The sequence below is a fragment of the Urocampus carinirostris genome, chromosome 6, assembly GCF_059441175.1.
Source record: "Urocampus carinirostris isolate Australia breed hairy pipefish chromosome 6, RoL_Ucar_1.0, whole genome shotgun sequence".
In the NCBI taxonomy this organism is placed as follows: domain Eukaryota; kingdom Metazoa; phylum Chordata; class Actinopteri; order Syngnathiformes; family Syngnathidae; genus Urocampus; species Urocampus carinirostris.
In genome coordinates, this window is record NC_142354.1 from 9057714 (window position 1) to 9072560 (window position 14847).

Below are 14847 nucleotides of genomic sequence, written 5' to 3' on the forward strand. Positions count from 1 at the left end.
TTTAACGCACAATACAACTGGGTATGAAATAGGGCAATTTATTCTCGTATTAGATCGTCATTTTTTATCCTTTTTCCGGGTTGTAATTTGGAACGCAAATTATGCGAAATATGTTTAAATTGTTAACTGGCAAAGGTTAAGACTTTCCGAGCACAACCGTCTTGAAACGCCGGTTAACAATAAAAACTATATATAAATATCTAAATAACATAGACATCTACTTATCACTGCTGTATGGTGACTTTTGGAGATGTAAGACTGACGGCCATGTGATATCAGTATATTATGTATAGGTTGTGGTCGGGCAAGTAATACATGTCGCGTTGGTGGTATAGTGGTGAGCATAGCTGCCTTCCAAGCAGTTGACCCGGGTTCGATTCCCGGCCAACGCAGTGAGTTTTCTCATTTTGAAGGTTTAATATGGTAATACAGGGTTATTTGAAAATGGTTCTCACATAACAAAACTAAACATGTAATAAATGTGTCTGGTAATTCGAAGAAATAATGTCTTGCGAATATTAATTTTTTTATTCACAAAATTCAGATTTACTCCTGGCCAATAGGTGGCGGAATTTAATTATCACTCAGTCTACCAATTTAAAAAAGAAGAAACGAGTTCATTTCGTGTGACGTTTCCTTTCTTTGCGGAAATCATTTTGCACGGCTGTTCGGAAAGATGCTGTCAAAATTTAAATCAATCCCAACGCATATGGTAAATGTGATGGGGTTTATGATATTTTTAATGGTGTAAGAATCAGTCAGAGTTTGTAAGACTCTTTTAGCTTTTGGTCTTAAAATCTTCGACCGTCGTCTGTTTCAATTGCTTTTTGTGCATGTCGTTCATTACAAATCGCATTTGTGATACTTTTTATTGTATAATAATGTTAACAATCTATCCAATTACTATCAATTGTCCTTTCTGCACGCGTTAGAACTAAAACTCAATTTTGAAATGTCGTTGCAGGACTTCAAGGGCCAGAAACTGGCAGAACAGATTTTCCAAGGAATAATACTCATCTCTGCGGTAATCATGCAATGAAATCGTTACATTCACGTACGTTTCCAATTCTTACCTCATTTGGTTTTGTCTTTAGGTGATAGGCTTTGTGTACGGTCTCATCATTCAACAATTTGGATGGACCGTTTACATCGTCTTGACTGGATTTGTGGTGTCATGCATTGTGAGTTTTCCCGCTACTTGTAATGTTTACAATTTGCAAGTTCTGATTTCTCATGTACTTTTTAAGGTGACCCTTCCCCCATGGCCAATGTATAGAAGGAATCCCTTGCCTTGGCAGCCCGTTTTACCAGAACCTGGTGTGGAGACCACCCAAAAGCCTCAGGAAAGTCAAAAGAAAAAGAAGCATAAGTAACCCGTGATCATCTTAAAATTGAGGCATTATTACCTCTTTAGAAATAGTTTTGATTCATCGCTGAAGTCTCGAGTATTTTGTACGGACAAATAAATTCAATGTTTTCAGATTTCGACCGATGACGTGGGCTTTTATCTGGTAATAAACAAAACCCTTTCTCCTACTTCATTATTAATTGGAAAAAGAACCGTGAACAACAAAGTCGGTCTAATTTTTACTAGAAATAATTTTATTGTTGATAACTATGATACAATGTGGCTACACTGTGCATAAGACAAATAAAGAAGAAAAAAAAGCCATTCCCGACAGCTACCGTGGTTTGCAAAATAAATTAACAAACCAAGTACTCTACAACTCATAACAGAAAGTTCTTTCAAAGTAATTGAAGATGTTTGCATAGTCATTGAGGATAACTAAACTAGAAGCTATGGGTATAAATAATTTTGTACAGTTATTTACATGTTCCAAGATTAAGAGGTGGCACTTGACTCATTGGTAAAGCTCTAAAATAGTTTTCCTCTAAACCTCAAAGGCGACTTCTTCAAAAAATTTCAGTTGTCTCACCATCACCGCGTAAGCGTGATACTTGTCATCGCCCATCTGCTGGCGAAGGCACAGCTGCAGCGAGAGACAAAAACATCAATACACCTTCCTAAATTGAGAATATGGAACACGTACTTCTCGTTTCTCGTCATCCTCCTCCTCCATGATCTCCAAGGCTTTATCCAGGAGCTTAACCCCCAGACCCTTCACCACATCAGTTCTCAGGAGTTCCACGGCTCTCCTGATTTTGGCCGGACCGGATTTGGAGGCTTTGCGAAAGGGAAATATCGTTCAAGGCTGCAGAAAAATGACCATTAAAACTATTGGACTAGGATTTCCCACCTTGCGGGCTTTCACCCAGGGACAAGTTCTCCGCCGCCTGTCGAGCCTTGCCGTGGAGCGCCAGGGTGTCTCTGTACTTCCCGTTGAGTTTGAATTCAGGCAGAAGCGTAGAGCCAAGTTCATTTTTGTCCCCCTCGTTTCCGCTGACCATCCTTAAAGTTTGGGTCATCATTTGGACTAAATCGTCCATCTCAATGGACTCTGCTCTCCTGTGCCAAACAACCAAACTGATTTTACAGCTTGATATAAAAAAAAATAGTAGAATTCTACTGAGGTCTCACCTTTCCCTTCCATCTCCTTCTGCGTGTTCTGAGCAGCGTACAGTAAGGTTGTCCTCACCCTCGCTCCTTTCCTGCTTGAATAAATCACACTAAACGTTTTTGGACATTTCAAATTTTATAAATACCAGCAAAGGATAAGAAACTTCGGGATGTCTGTTGTGAGTCATACCTTATTGGTCTGAGGAGCAAAGTCTGAGATGGAGTTTGAAATATGAGGGTTGTAGTTTTGGACCTTGGAAGTGGTGACAGCATGAGACGCTCTTACGCCAGCTGGAGGTGATATTTGAATAGTTAAAAGATTGTAAGTAATGTGTTAACGCAATTGCGGCCAACATTTGATTCGCATGGGGTAAAACAACTGTCAGAGGGACCATGCTGGAGGGAAAAAAATGATAGATAAGATTTTTGTGCGTCTTCCGATACAGTCTCTACTCTCATCTCGGAAAAATTGTAAGCTTATTCAAATGATTTCAAATGCATTTATAATTAGATATACATGCGGGCATCTACATGTTATATTTCATTTTGTATTTGTTTATGAATAGACCAGTTCAATAAGTTTTGAGTCACTAAGAAAGCCAAAATTATATCATTTTCTTAAGCACTATATATTTAAATGATATGCATTACATAAACTCCATGGCAACATGGCCACATCAGTAAGTCTTTTTTTCTTGAGTGGAACGTGATAAATCTCCGTATAAAATACACCACCAAAGAAAATAGCAAGTACAGAAAATATAGCCAGCTATTTGAATGTTGACCAATAAACAGTCCTGTTTATTTAAAAATATATATTTTTACGGAGAGGAAGACTCACTAAAGGACACTGGAAAGAGAATACCACCAAAACAACAATAATTAGTTTGCATTAGTTGTGCTTTTTTATCTCTTTTTCACTTCATCTATATTGTGAATCTGGATTTTTGAACTCATTGTAATCTTGTTTCTGGAATAATAAGAGAGGGTGAAATAACATGCCATCAGCAACAATTTAATAATATTTTGAGTTATTAATGACAAAATTCTGGATTAGATGGTATACAAGACATGTTCACAGTATTTGTTTAGCGCATAATTGTCGTTAGGCACAAGCAATGAATCCTTTTTTGACCCGAGCAATAAATTTGAACTATGTTAAAATAAATTTAAAAGTAGTTATTAGACCATCCATCCATTATCTTCCGCTTATCCAGGGTTGGGTTGCAGAGGCAGCAGCCTTAACAGGGAATCCCAGACCTCCATATCCCCAGCCCCTTCTCCCAGCTCATCCAACGGGATCCCGAGGCTTTTCCCAGGCCAGCCCAGTGTGTCTTCGGTCGTCCCCAGGGCCTCCCGCCGGTGGGACGTTTATCACCGATTCTGTTATGTACAGAATCGGTGACAAAGGGTAGCTCTGGCGGAGTCGAACTCCCACTGGAAACGAATCCGACTTACTGCCGGCAATGCGGACTAGACTCTGGCACTGGGCATACAGGGACCGCACAGCCCGGATAAGACTGCGCTACCCCATACTCCCGAAGCACCCCCCCACAGGGCTTCCCGAGGAACACGGTCGAATGCCTTCACATGTAGACAGAATAGGTAAACTCTCATGCACCCTCAAGGACCCTGCAGAGTGTGTAGAGCTGGTCCAGTGTTCCATGGCCTGGACGAAAACCACCCTGCTCCTCCTTAATCCGAGATTCGACTTCCTGGTGGACCCTCCACTCCAGTACCCCTCACCAGGGAGGCTGAGAAGTGTGACTCCTCTGTAGTTGGGACACACTCTCCGGTCACCCTTCCTGAAAAGGGGAACCACCACCCCAGTCTGCCAATCCAGAGGCACTGTCCCCGATATCCACGCGATGTTGCAGAGGCGTGTCAACTATGACACGCCCACAACATTTAGAGCCTTAATGAACTCCGGGCGGATCTCATCAACCCCTGTGGCCTTGCCACCGAGGAGCTTTTTAACCACTTCAGTGACTTCGAGACAATTTTTTCATAAACTTCCTTTGAAAATGATGTTTTCATTTGATTGATAAAAGTCATAATAGTCCATAAGTAAAAATGTAAATTTGGATTTTTTTTTTTATTCCCCAGCCCTTACTTGTTCTGCTTTTTACTTTATCCAAATAACAAAAAGGCTTTTACCTGTGTCTTGCGAGTGCCGCAGTCGCCTTCTCTCCCTGGCAGATAGAGGACGCTCCTAAAAACGAACAGTTAGGTTAAATATCAAAATTGCTTGCTTACAGTTATTCGTCCATCCATCTACTTCTCAGTATTAGGAATGAGTTAAGAATTATTTTTTTATTTTTTTGTACCATTGGATGATGAAAACATCCGTCCCCAGAAGATTTCAACATTTCATGCTCACTGGACTTTTTGACATCCATGCTTCTTTTCCTTGGTTCTAATGGCGTTTCGACAGGGCGTGGCGGTAGAGGTCTACGTGCTTTCGTCTAAATGATAGAAATTGATCAAGTGAACATAAGGATGCATGATAAGAAAGGATTTTAAGTATACAAAATCATGCATGGACTTGCTCCCTCATATCTTTCAGATTTAATTTCCCCCTATGTTCCGGTCCGAAGCCTTCGTTCTGAAAATGCTGGTCTACTAGTGATCCCAAGAGCCAAGAAGAAATCCGCACGTTCGAGAGCGTTCCCCATTTGGGCTTCGGTGCTGTGAAATGCTCTTCCCCCTGAGATTCGATCTGCAACCTCAGTGGAAATGTTTCAATCTAAGCTTAAAACGCACTTCTATATTCAATAGCATATGAATAACCTACATTTTATGTTGACAATATATGTGTATCTTTTGCCCTCATGTAGGTTTTAGATCAGGGGATGGTGTCATAATAGTCTTTGGTTTGCAATAATCTGTGGTCTGTGCAGCCCTTTGAGACTCTTTGTGATTAAGGGCGTCACACTTAAACATGACTTGACTGGATAATTATCGAGCCAATATTTATCAAAGTGATAACAGCCAAATCATAATTATTAATGTATTATTAATTTTTAAAGCTGAGATAATGCCAGTTTGTGTTTTTTTAACCAAGGCATGTGCAACATAAAAGGTGGGGTGCAGCATTTGAAAACTTAAGGCTGCAATCATGACTTTAAGCCAGAGGATGGCGACAGAGTAACACGTGCATTTCTTAAGACACCCTCGAATAAACTCTTCCTTTTTCATTATTTTAGGGTTTGGTTCTTCCCCGAACAGGCCTGATAAAAAAGATAAAAGCAGATAGGCAAGATGGAAAATAAAGCATAATAGCTCTTCCAACTCGGCATTGTTAACACATACTCAAAAGACAAAATATTTAACTTTCAATTTTTTAAGGACACTTAAAACTGCACACCACCTTTAAGTATGAGAGTATCATGATTTATTGTGTTTAGAATTAACATAATGATTTGATTTTGTGTGTGTATTTATATTTCTAAATATTGCACGAAGTTAAACACCCAAAAAATAAAAGTTTTAAGTATGGGTCTCCAGGAGTAGTAGTTTATTGGTTATTGTAACGGTAGGGGAAAAGAAGTTATCATGCATGCCTAATGAAAACATTTAGTCCAAATATACTCTTACACAATAATTTATTTTTACCTTCTGTTGATCACTATCTATCATTCTTGTGTAATCTGGTTCTGGGGCTTGTGAACTCTGGGTGTTGATTTGCAAGACCGATTCTTGTCCGGGAGATTCCTAAACAGTCGGTTCGAAAGATTGGATTTTTATTGCACAAAAGGAAAGAATGATTCCAAATATCTTACATCTGTTAGAGGGAGAGGTTCTAGCAGCTTTTCTGTGGATTCCAAATCATCCTAGAACAAACATGTATGATAAATACAAATACAAATGTGAGTATTCAGCTTAAACAAAACGAAAATAAATTGAACTTACTTGGCCGTGTCGTGCTAAAGCTCCATTGACAGAATCGTATGTACGCTGCATATTTGCCTCAGCTTTTTCCAAGGTGATGCAGAGTGCTTGCTTTTCTTTCACTTGTAGTTTTGCGTCTAGACTTTTGGCCGGTTTAAGCAGCTCCATCGTGTCATCCTTTTCATCATGAGCCGCCACCTTCTTCTCAAAAACGTGATAGGTGTCCCGAAACGGGCCCAAGTCACCGGATACTTTTCTCTCATCGAATCCCCTTTTGTGAGCTACTGAAGCAGGCCTGGGTGGGGGTTTCAGATGCGAGGGTGGGGGACAGGGCTCTTCTTTTACAGCTTCGTGATGAACCAAAGGTAATTTTGGCACCTCACATGGGCTTTTCACGGCATCCTTGACTTCTGGCGGTTGCACGTCAACTTGAATTTTGCTGATGGTTGCCATGGATGTGATGCTGCCTTTAAGAGCGTCTGGTGAAGGCGGCCTGGGTGGTGGATTTCCCTGGACTGGGACGGAGTCCATGTGGTCATTATGATTTTGAGGGGGTTGGGTCTGGTCTTTCTGTAGAAGGAATAAAAGGAATATAACTTTATACCTCAATATTTTAGAGAACATATGGGAGAAATTATTTATTTTAGCAAAAAAAATTAAATGGGAAGTTTCAAAATATGGGAACATGCACCCATCTTGGAAATTATTGCAGATGAGTTTTTTTTATTCAAATGTATTTTTATTCTCAGGCATGCACCAAACATCACATCACAAAATTTAAAACAATGGTCTGATGGGTTTAAACCAAAGGCTTATTGTAGACCTGTCCCCTAAACAGCTATAGACACGCTTCTATCAATCATTTCAAAACTCATTATTATTACTATGTCTGATGTTCATTGTAACAGGCATTCGTTATTGAGTTTAGAAACAATCACATCGATAAAACCGCAATATCTATATTTTCTGAGGTTCTTTTTTTCCTCCTCTCATCCTTTCCTCTTTATTCCTTAGCAATAATAGTCCATTAAGGGGGCGCTCGTCTTAGGATCAAGAAGTCGCGTGTTCGATTCCCGGCTCCTCCGTGCTATATGTCGAAGTGTTCTTGGGCAAGACACTGAATCCCTAATGCCCCCAATAAGCAGGTAGGCGCCTTGCATGGCTGCATGGCCGCTATTGGTGTGTGTGTGTGTGTGTATGAATGAGTAAGTGTGAAGCACATTGTAAAGCGCTTTGGGAGGTCTTCATTGACTTGAAAAGCGCTAAATAAATGCAGATCATTTACAATTTACCATTAACAACAATATAGTTAAAAAAGCCTGGGACAATGAGGCGTTTTCACATGTGAATTGATGAAATGGGATCGGACGAGATACAACCAAACGAGCGAGCCATGAGGACTCGATGAAACCAGTTTTGGGAGTTTATATTTGGACCCAAATCCTTCTCCTCACTCTCTGAAAATAATACAATCAAACAATATACAGGTGATTTTATAAAATGGGATCAAGCGCACCACGAGGGCCCCACTTCCATCACATGCTTTCTTGCAGCTTAGTTCAGATTTGGAATCCTCGCTAAATTCCCTTGGTGATGGTGCATCTTTAGTGAAAATTGACAAAGTAGTTCCTGAGATGGAAGTGTTTTTTTTTTCAGAAATGTTCTAAATTCCATGGGTTGTAACCTTCAAACCCTATTTTACAATTGACCTAAAACCTTGGATTTTGCATTGCACTGTACCTATCAAGACATACACCAAGTTTGTTAATCCTTTTTTGGTTATGTTTATTTTTGTATGTCTACCACGTAATATGTAATTTACCAACCTGATTTGGTTCCACGTGAGGACTCGATGGCTTTGGCTCCGTTTTTGGCTGAGGTTGTGGCACACTGGCAACTTTCTTTCTCGACTTGGCAGTTTTTCTGATAAACACAATGGTATCAAGAAGCGAAACATTCTTCTCAACATTCTCTTCAAAACAAGGTTCGAGCAAAACACTGACGAGTAAACTTACTCCTTGGTGGCCTCCAAGAACATGGCAATTTGTCGCTTGATGTAAGGTTGCCGAAGTACGAGTTTGACTTCTGGCCTGTCATCAGGTCTTTTACACAACATGCTCTTGATCAACTCTCCTAACTGAGGGTCATACTTACTTGGCATCTGTGGTAACTAAAAACAGTTATTGAAATGTCATAAATCACAGCAGAGTTAACGGTGGTGGTAAGATCTAGATTCGATGCTTTAAAAATTGAAACTTAGAACCTACTTTTCCTTCCACAATACGATAGACCAGTGAATTCATATCCTTGGCATTGAAGGCGTGTTTCAGTGTCGACATTTCATATACACAGCAACCCAGGGCCCACACGTCTGACTGAAAAAAGCGAATATACGTCTGTATAATTTACGGTGTGGTAAGCTGGGAGCAGGCTTCAGACGGAAAAATCTTGCAGAGACTCATCAACACATCCAAGAATTTCATGGGCTGCTCTCTCCCTAGTCTGGAGGTCATTGTCAGATCGTGCTACCGCATTATTAAGAACCCCTCTCACCCTGACAACAACTCTGAGATCCGATTTGCAATCTCAGTGAAACTGTTTAAATCTCGTTTTAAAACATGTATATTCTATAGCTTATGAATTACATATAATTCATGATTATGTCTGTGTATTTTCTGTTGATACCCTTGCAATATCCATTGCATCCTTGAAGGTGGATGACCTCTTGTGCGGTCCCTTTTCAAGGTTTCTTAATTTCCTCATGCTGAGGTTTTGAGTTTTTCCTTGCTCTCGTGTAGGTTTTAGATCAGGGGATGGTTTAATAAGAGTCTGTACAGCCTTTTGAGACTTCTTGTGATTAAGGGTGCCACATATAAACATGAATTGATTTTTTGACTTGCTGCCTTCAATCAGCTCTACAAATCCCTTTAAACAAGGACTAGGAGGATCAGAGATAATTTCTTCCCTAGCGTCATTACTGTCAGATACACCCACACAAGGCAATGACAACTCTTAATATCTGGAGTAATGTATAATCATATTTTATTTAGCTAATCTTACAATTTGTAAAATGTTTCTAATGTGATTTCACAATTATCATTGCAGTATTTCCTAATGTACTTACAACTTAGGCGGGTCTACAATAACTACCTTGCAATTATTTCCTATCCCAGGATTTTTCTCAACCTTTTTTAGGACGAGACACACTTTTTTTTTAATTTATTTTCCGAAAATCTTTGGTGAAAATGTTTAAAAATGTATTCTCAGCAACAGTTTAAAGTTGTTTTTTTAAGCTTAAAATATTGTGTTAACTAAATTGACACTCTAGTTTTTCTGATTGTGGTCACCCCCATGGTGACCACAATCAGGAGGTAATACATGAATTTTGTTTGATAATATTGCTGAAATGTCAGATTTGACTATTTTCTAAACCAGGTTTTTAAAGTCTTACTATATTTTTTTGTATTGATTTAATAGATAATTCACACAAAAATATTACTCAAAATGTGAAAAAAATACTTGCCAGTGGAACATTTTTTTACTACATTAGAACTTTTTCCTCTTTTTGTGAAATAAGAAAATTATTACCACCAGCAACATGAGGTAAACGAGTTTAACTTTTTTTATTCTAATTTTTTGCAGAGCGAGCAACAACTTCATCAAACAAAATAACTTATTATATAATATTCCCTGTACTACCTCATTAGCAGATAATTTGTGTAAAATGTCAAGTCATGTTTATTTGTGACGCTCTTAATCAGAAAGAGTCACAAAGGGCTGCACAGACCACATATTATTGCAATCCACAGACTATTATAACACCCTCCCCTGATCCAAAACCTACATGAGGGCAAGGAAAAACTCAAAAATCTCAACAAGAGGAAAATGAAGAAACCTTGAGAAGGGACCGCACATGAGGTAATCCCCCTTCCAGGATGACCAGGCCAAAATAGATGTTGCAATAACAAATAATACACAATAGTATTACACTGCAACCTACTGATATGGATACATTTTACAGTTGATCACTGCAAGAAAGCAAATAAAATAAACAATGGCATGCTTTTTTTACAAAGATAAAATTGAATCATTTCCTGCGGCGTACTAGCCTAAATCTCATTGCACACTAGTGCACTGGCACATGGCTTGAAAAACATTGCTGGCCTATCCTTATATCCTTTTTAATTTATTTTAAAAAGAAGATTTTTTTAACCATATATTTATCCCTGAGTGCCAAATCTAAATCTCATACTCAAGTCAAGTCAAGTCATTTTTATTTGTATAGCCCTTAATCACAAATAGTCTCAAAGGGCTTCACAAGTTATTACATATAAGAAGTTTAGGTTATTCGTATGCTAATACTCAATGTTCATTACGTTTTTATCAATGTCAAGAAAGACAAAACTAACATTCAGTTGGAAAACAGACAAATGATCTGAAGGCGGTACCTTATGGTTATAGGGTTTATTTGAGAAAAGCTCCGGACTCATGTAGTAAGGCGTCCCAATAAGCGTGCTGGCCATATCGTTCTGGCTCTCCAATACTCGTGCGATGCCGAGGTCGCCAACTTTGATGATGTTGGCTTTTGTCAGGAAGATGTTTTGAGTTTTAAGGTCCCGGTGAAGAATGTTCCTCTCATGAAGGTACTGGAAGTGAATACAAAAGAAGCTTGACTTATCTTCATGATTTCTCTACAGGTAAATACAACATACCTGGAGCGCCATGGCAATCTGGACGAACCATTCCACGACCTGCCTCTCCGGTAGCAGTTCTCCCTTTTGCCGTTTGAGCCTGTGATAGAGATCGCCACCTTCGCAGAAACCCATCACGATGTAAAGTTGGAGGTCTGGTCCTTCCCAGGATTCTCTGTAAGTTACGATGTTGGGATGTCGCAGCTGGGACAGAAGCTGCGCCTCCTGCTCTGCGGCCCGACGTTCACGTTTCGAGGAGGTGGTTAAATTGAGCTTCTTTATGACATACTACAGGAAAGGAAACATGAAGATGTGTAAAATGTTATTTTCATGCTTTACATTATCCATTACTATGCTAATGTAAAGACAATGCTGTATTAGTATTAAATAATGTATTTATGAAGTAACTGGATTGTCGACAATATAACTGTAGGACAGATACAGTAGACCCCAGGATAGAACGTTCCCACCTTAAGACATTTTTACTTTATGGTGGGGTATGCTTTCTCAGCCCTTTTTTCATAATTTGGTCCACTATACCACACCAACAACAAATTATTTCCCATGCCCTAAAATATATCAAATTCAGACTGGTGGTCGACGTCATTAAAGATGATGGTCTGCTATTGGTTTGTGTCACAGCATCATGAAAATGCTGATATGCTATTGGCTAAACTAGCTCTCACAATGCCTTTCCCTTTATTCAAAACCTGGCGGGTAGGCAATTCAAAACTGTATATTTTGTACAATGTTTGTTTGCAATGGGTCCAAGGCTTGCATTGCTATAGGAGTAGTAAAACATTATAACCCTGAAAACAACGCTTGAGATGATCAAGAAGATCAAAATTGCATGGCCAAAACCAATCAATGCTAATGACTGTTATTAAAAATAAGGGGATGATAAAAGCAAGGAAGTCTTCTAAGACATGACAATTTATTACAAGAGGAATTATTCAAATCAGTTTATTTGTATTACACTGTCGCCATTTACTCCACCCTCTGCATCCACCTACTACTCCACATGACCAGGTCAAGTTCATTTTTTTTTTTATATGATGTAGAGAGAAAATATAAAATAAAGAGATAGTTATCAGAAGTCTGCAGGCAGACATTTCAAAATGATGTCACATTAAGATGACATCACAAACACTCATGGCTCTGCTTTAGAAATCCAGGTGAACTGAGATTGGTTGAAAGCTAAAGCTTGAGCGCTTGTGATCCCTTCTAAAAACGGCTGCTCCCTGAGACAGATAGATCAACTTGTTTTTGCTTTAAACTTATAATTATCGGGGGGAAAAGCTGTGGTTGAAAAACATGAAATTGAGGGGTGTTTTGTAGGTTTGAGGAAGCCATTTTGAAAAAGCAGTCGCGTGAAGATGACAATCACCAATCATGGCTCAGCTTTATAAAGCAGGTGAACCGTGATTGGTCGAGAGCCTAAGTCCATGGCAGCCCCTGAAGACAAATAAAAACAAGTGGATTTTTATTTTTAAGTAACATTACACAAATACAATAATTATAAAAACGATGTTTTTGGACTTAAAGGGTCTGTAAAAAACATTATTATTGGAAAAAGGGGAATTATCACGAGTTGTTTGGGCAAATTCCCCAAACACTTTGACGCTCGTCTTCACAATGAACAAACTCAGGACTTCAGGGCTAGCCGCTACACTGTTAGCATTTAGCTTATTTTGAATTCTTTACAGGTAAGAAACTCACTTGTTTTCGGTCCTTTTTGTGCTTTACAAGGTTTACCTCCCCGTAGCTCCCTTTCCCAACCACTCGAATAAAAATATAACCTTCCATCTTTCTTCAAAGCTCTTCATAACCAAGCCGGGCGACGCAAAAGTTACTCAACACTCGCTCAGTGGCAGAAAAGTGTTGATTTAGGCTAGAAATAAACTGAAAATCATCTTGAAATATGCTTAAAAGTTGTACGAGAGCGTAAAATTGATTTTGAAAAGAAGAAACCCATCAGTAGCGTCACTAGGCAACTGGCAGCAGAAGAGCGCAGGAAGCGGAAAAAGAGTACAACAATGGAAGTTACTGCCACCTGCTGACCAAAACTTAAACGGTCAGCACTGACCTTTTCATTAAAAGGCAGTAGGCGGCAGCATTTTACTATATGGTACGGAAGCCCAAGAGTGCCAACATAAAATAAAAACTATGTATAAAATAATGTAAAACACATGTTCCTAAATACCTAAAACTACTCATAAAACACTTGGAGACAGTTATTATACAGAGCAATCATCCCCGCCTTTTTTTTTTTTGAAACATTTCATCTTCATATTTTCCTTTTTCTTATTCTGGCATAATTTCGCCGTACTATGTACTAAATTAGTCCAGTCTATAACTATTATCTTGTAAATATTACCTTTCTATCTTAATATGTATATTTTTTAAATCTTGTGTTGTATATTTTTGTGCTTTATAACATGTTGTCCTATTGTAAGACAGTAGGTAGCAGCACTTGCTAGCGTAACGAGTATATGGTACGGAAACCCAAAAAGGCCAACATAAAACCCCTTTTCAAATAAGATTCATGTCATATCCATTTTTAAACAGTGTGCCATTATTAGAATAAAACGTAACCATTATTGCAATTGATCATGATTATTTCTAATACATATAAAGAAATATAAGTGCACTTTTTATAACGATGAAACCTTTTTTGAAAAACGGCCATATTCTTTTTATTTCAAAGCGTCGTTTCTATTAAATTGATTTTGCATGCTCGAGCTTCAATTGTAGGCAACTTCAATGTTAAATGATGTTGTAATAAACATGCTACTGTAAGTCAAACACGACTACGCTATTATTGTGTTGTCCGTGACAGCAACTTGACATGCTGTTTGTATAGTTCGCTATGCGTGAACTTTGCATACATTTAAACAGAGATTTGTCACTTCATCAAACCCTCATGCGTCTGTAGCAGGGGTCAGCAAGCTTTTCGATGTGGAGTGCCACTTTCAAATTTTTTGTAAATCAGTGTGCCACACCAAGATCAATGACTCACAAAACATTATTTTTTGTATCCAGCAGAGCTGTTATTTAACACCAGTCCGGATATCCCACATGGATATACATTGAAATCGTATAACTGAACAATTCATCTTCCACTATTCTTGTTCATCAATAAACTAAGAAATGGATGTGAGCAACATGTGGAAAGGCCTGTAGCCATTCATAACTTCAACTTTTTACCACGATAGTTGACCAGAATCAACCATTCTTCATCGACAAAAAACAAGTGATATGGACAGCTACCATACTGTTCACCTATGAAATCTTATTGCAGTAAATATTAAAACTTGAAATAACAGCAGCAAGGCAGGAGGCTACTTGAAAAAAGTGCCACAGAATTAACAGCTGATTTGGTCGCAGATATTAAATGGTTTTCCATGATTTGTTATGCAGTGAGCAATGTGATAACTTGCTTCAGTGGTGGTGATTTTAGCAGTGACAAGGTTTTCAGAGTCTGTGTTTGTTGGCCATACCTGGACACATTGTCTTTTAATGTATCCGCCTTGTCAGACTTATCCTTGAATTCATGTTCATGTTTCGTCTCGTAATGACGTTTAACACTTGATGTGCGAGGTACAATGCTCTCGAGGCATAATGCACAAACAGCACAGTCATTTTTTTTGCACAAAGCCCCAGTCATTTGTCCATGCTGGCTGAAAAGAACGAGATTTTTTTCGCTGGAGGAGCCGTCATGATTCATTCATTTATCATGAACCGGTG

General features: G+C 38.7%; 2 protein-coding genes and 1 non-coding gene across 6 annotated transcripts; 2 read left to right on the forward strand and 1 right to left on the reverse strand.

Moving 5' to 3' along the window:
- Positions 1 to 320: 320 nt before the first annotated feature.
- On the forward strand, positions 321 to 392 carry trnag-ucc (transfer RNA glycine (anticodon UCC)). The gene has a single exon. It is a non-coding gene; the product is annotated as a tRNA-Gly (tRNA).
- Positions 393 to 607: 215 nt separating this feature from the next.
- spcs1 (signal peptidase complex subunit 1) lies at positions 608 to 1488 on the forward strand. 2 transcript variants are annotated; one of them, XM_088337761.1, is made up of 4 exons: positions 608 to 712; positions 965 to 1024; positions 1095 to 1181; positions 1248 to 1488. In XM_088337761.1, the coding sequence occupies exons 1-4, from the start codon at positions 677 to 679 to the stop codon at positions 1371 to 1373; spliced, it is 309 nt and encodes a 102-aa protein (XP_088193887.1). In that variant the 5' UTR covers positions 608 to 676; the 3' UTR covers positions 1374 to 1488. The 2 variants fall into 2 exon arrangements, with proteins under 2 accessions (XP_088193887.1, XP_088193888.1); XM_088337762.1 differs by having other exon boundaries at positions 1277 to 1488.
- Positions 1489 to 1581: 93 nt separating this feature from the next.
- nek4 (NIMA-related kinase 4) lies at positions 1582 to 13138 on the reverse strand. 3 transcript variants are annotated; one of them, XM_088337759.1, is made up of 16 exons: positions 12820 to 13138; positions 11122 to 11388; positions 10858 to 11055; positions 8677 to 8784; positions 8425 to 8579; positions 8236 to 8332; positions 6431 to 6979; positions 6301 to 6351; positions 6134 to 6232; positions 4846 to 4983; positions 4676 to 4730; positions 2709 to 2809; positions 2540 to 2610; positions 2259 to 2467; positions 2052 to 2185; positions 1582 to 1991 (listed from the first exon to the last, which is right to left on the reverse strand). In XM_088337759.1, the coding sequence occupies exons 1-16, from the start codon at positions 12904 to 12906 to the stop codon at positions 1893 to 1895; spliced, it is 2418 nt and encodes an 805-aa protein (XP_088193885.1). In that variant the 5' UTR covers positions 12907 to 13138; the 3' UTR covers positions 1582 to 1892. The 3 variants fall into 3 exon arrangements, with proteins under 3 accessions (XP_088193885.1, XP_088193884.1, XP_088193881.1); XM_088337758.1 differs by having other exon boundaries at positions 2540 to 2613; XM_088337755.1 differs by having other exon boundaries at positions 2540 to 2628.
- Positions 13139 to 14847: the final 1709 nt, after the last annotated feature.

Coding starts and splice junctions, on each gene's coding strand:
- nek4 (XM_088337755.1), bottom strand. CDS start 12,906: ATGGAAGGTTATATTTTTATTCGAGTGGTTGGGAAAGGGAGCTACGGG. Junction 8,333..8,424: donor TTCTTGGAGGCCACCAAGGA/GTAAGTTTACTC, acceptor TGTGTTTATCAG/AAAAACTGCCAAGTCGAGAA. Junction 6,352..6,430: donor CTTTAGCACGACACGGCCAA/GTAAGTTCAATT, acceptor TGTTTGTTCTAG/GATGATTTGGAATCCACAGA.
- spcs1 (XM_088337761.1), top strand. CDS start 677: ATGCTGTCAAAATTTAAATCAATCCCAACGCATATG. Junction 713..964: donor AATCAATCCCAACGCATATG/GTAAATGTGATG, acceptor ATGTCGTTGCAG/GACTTCAAGGGCCAGAAACT. Junction 1,025..1,094: donor GAATAATACTCATCTCTGCG/GTAATCATGCAA, acceptor TTTTGTCTTTAG/GTGATAGGCTTTGTGTACGG.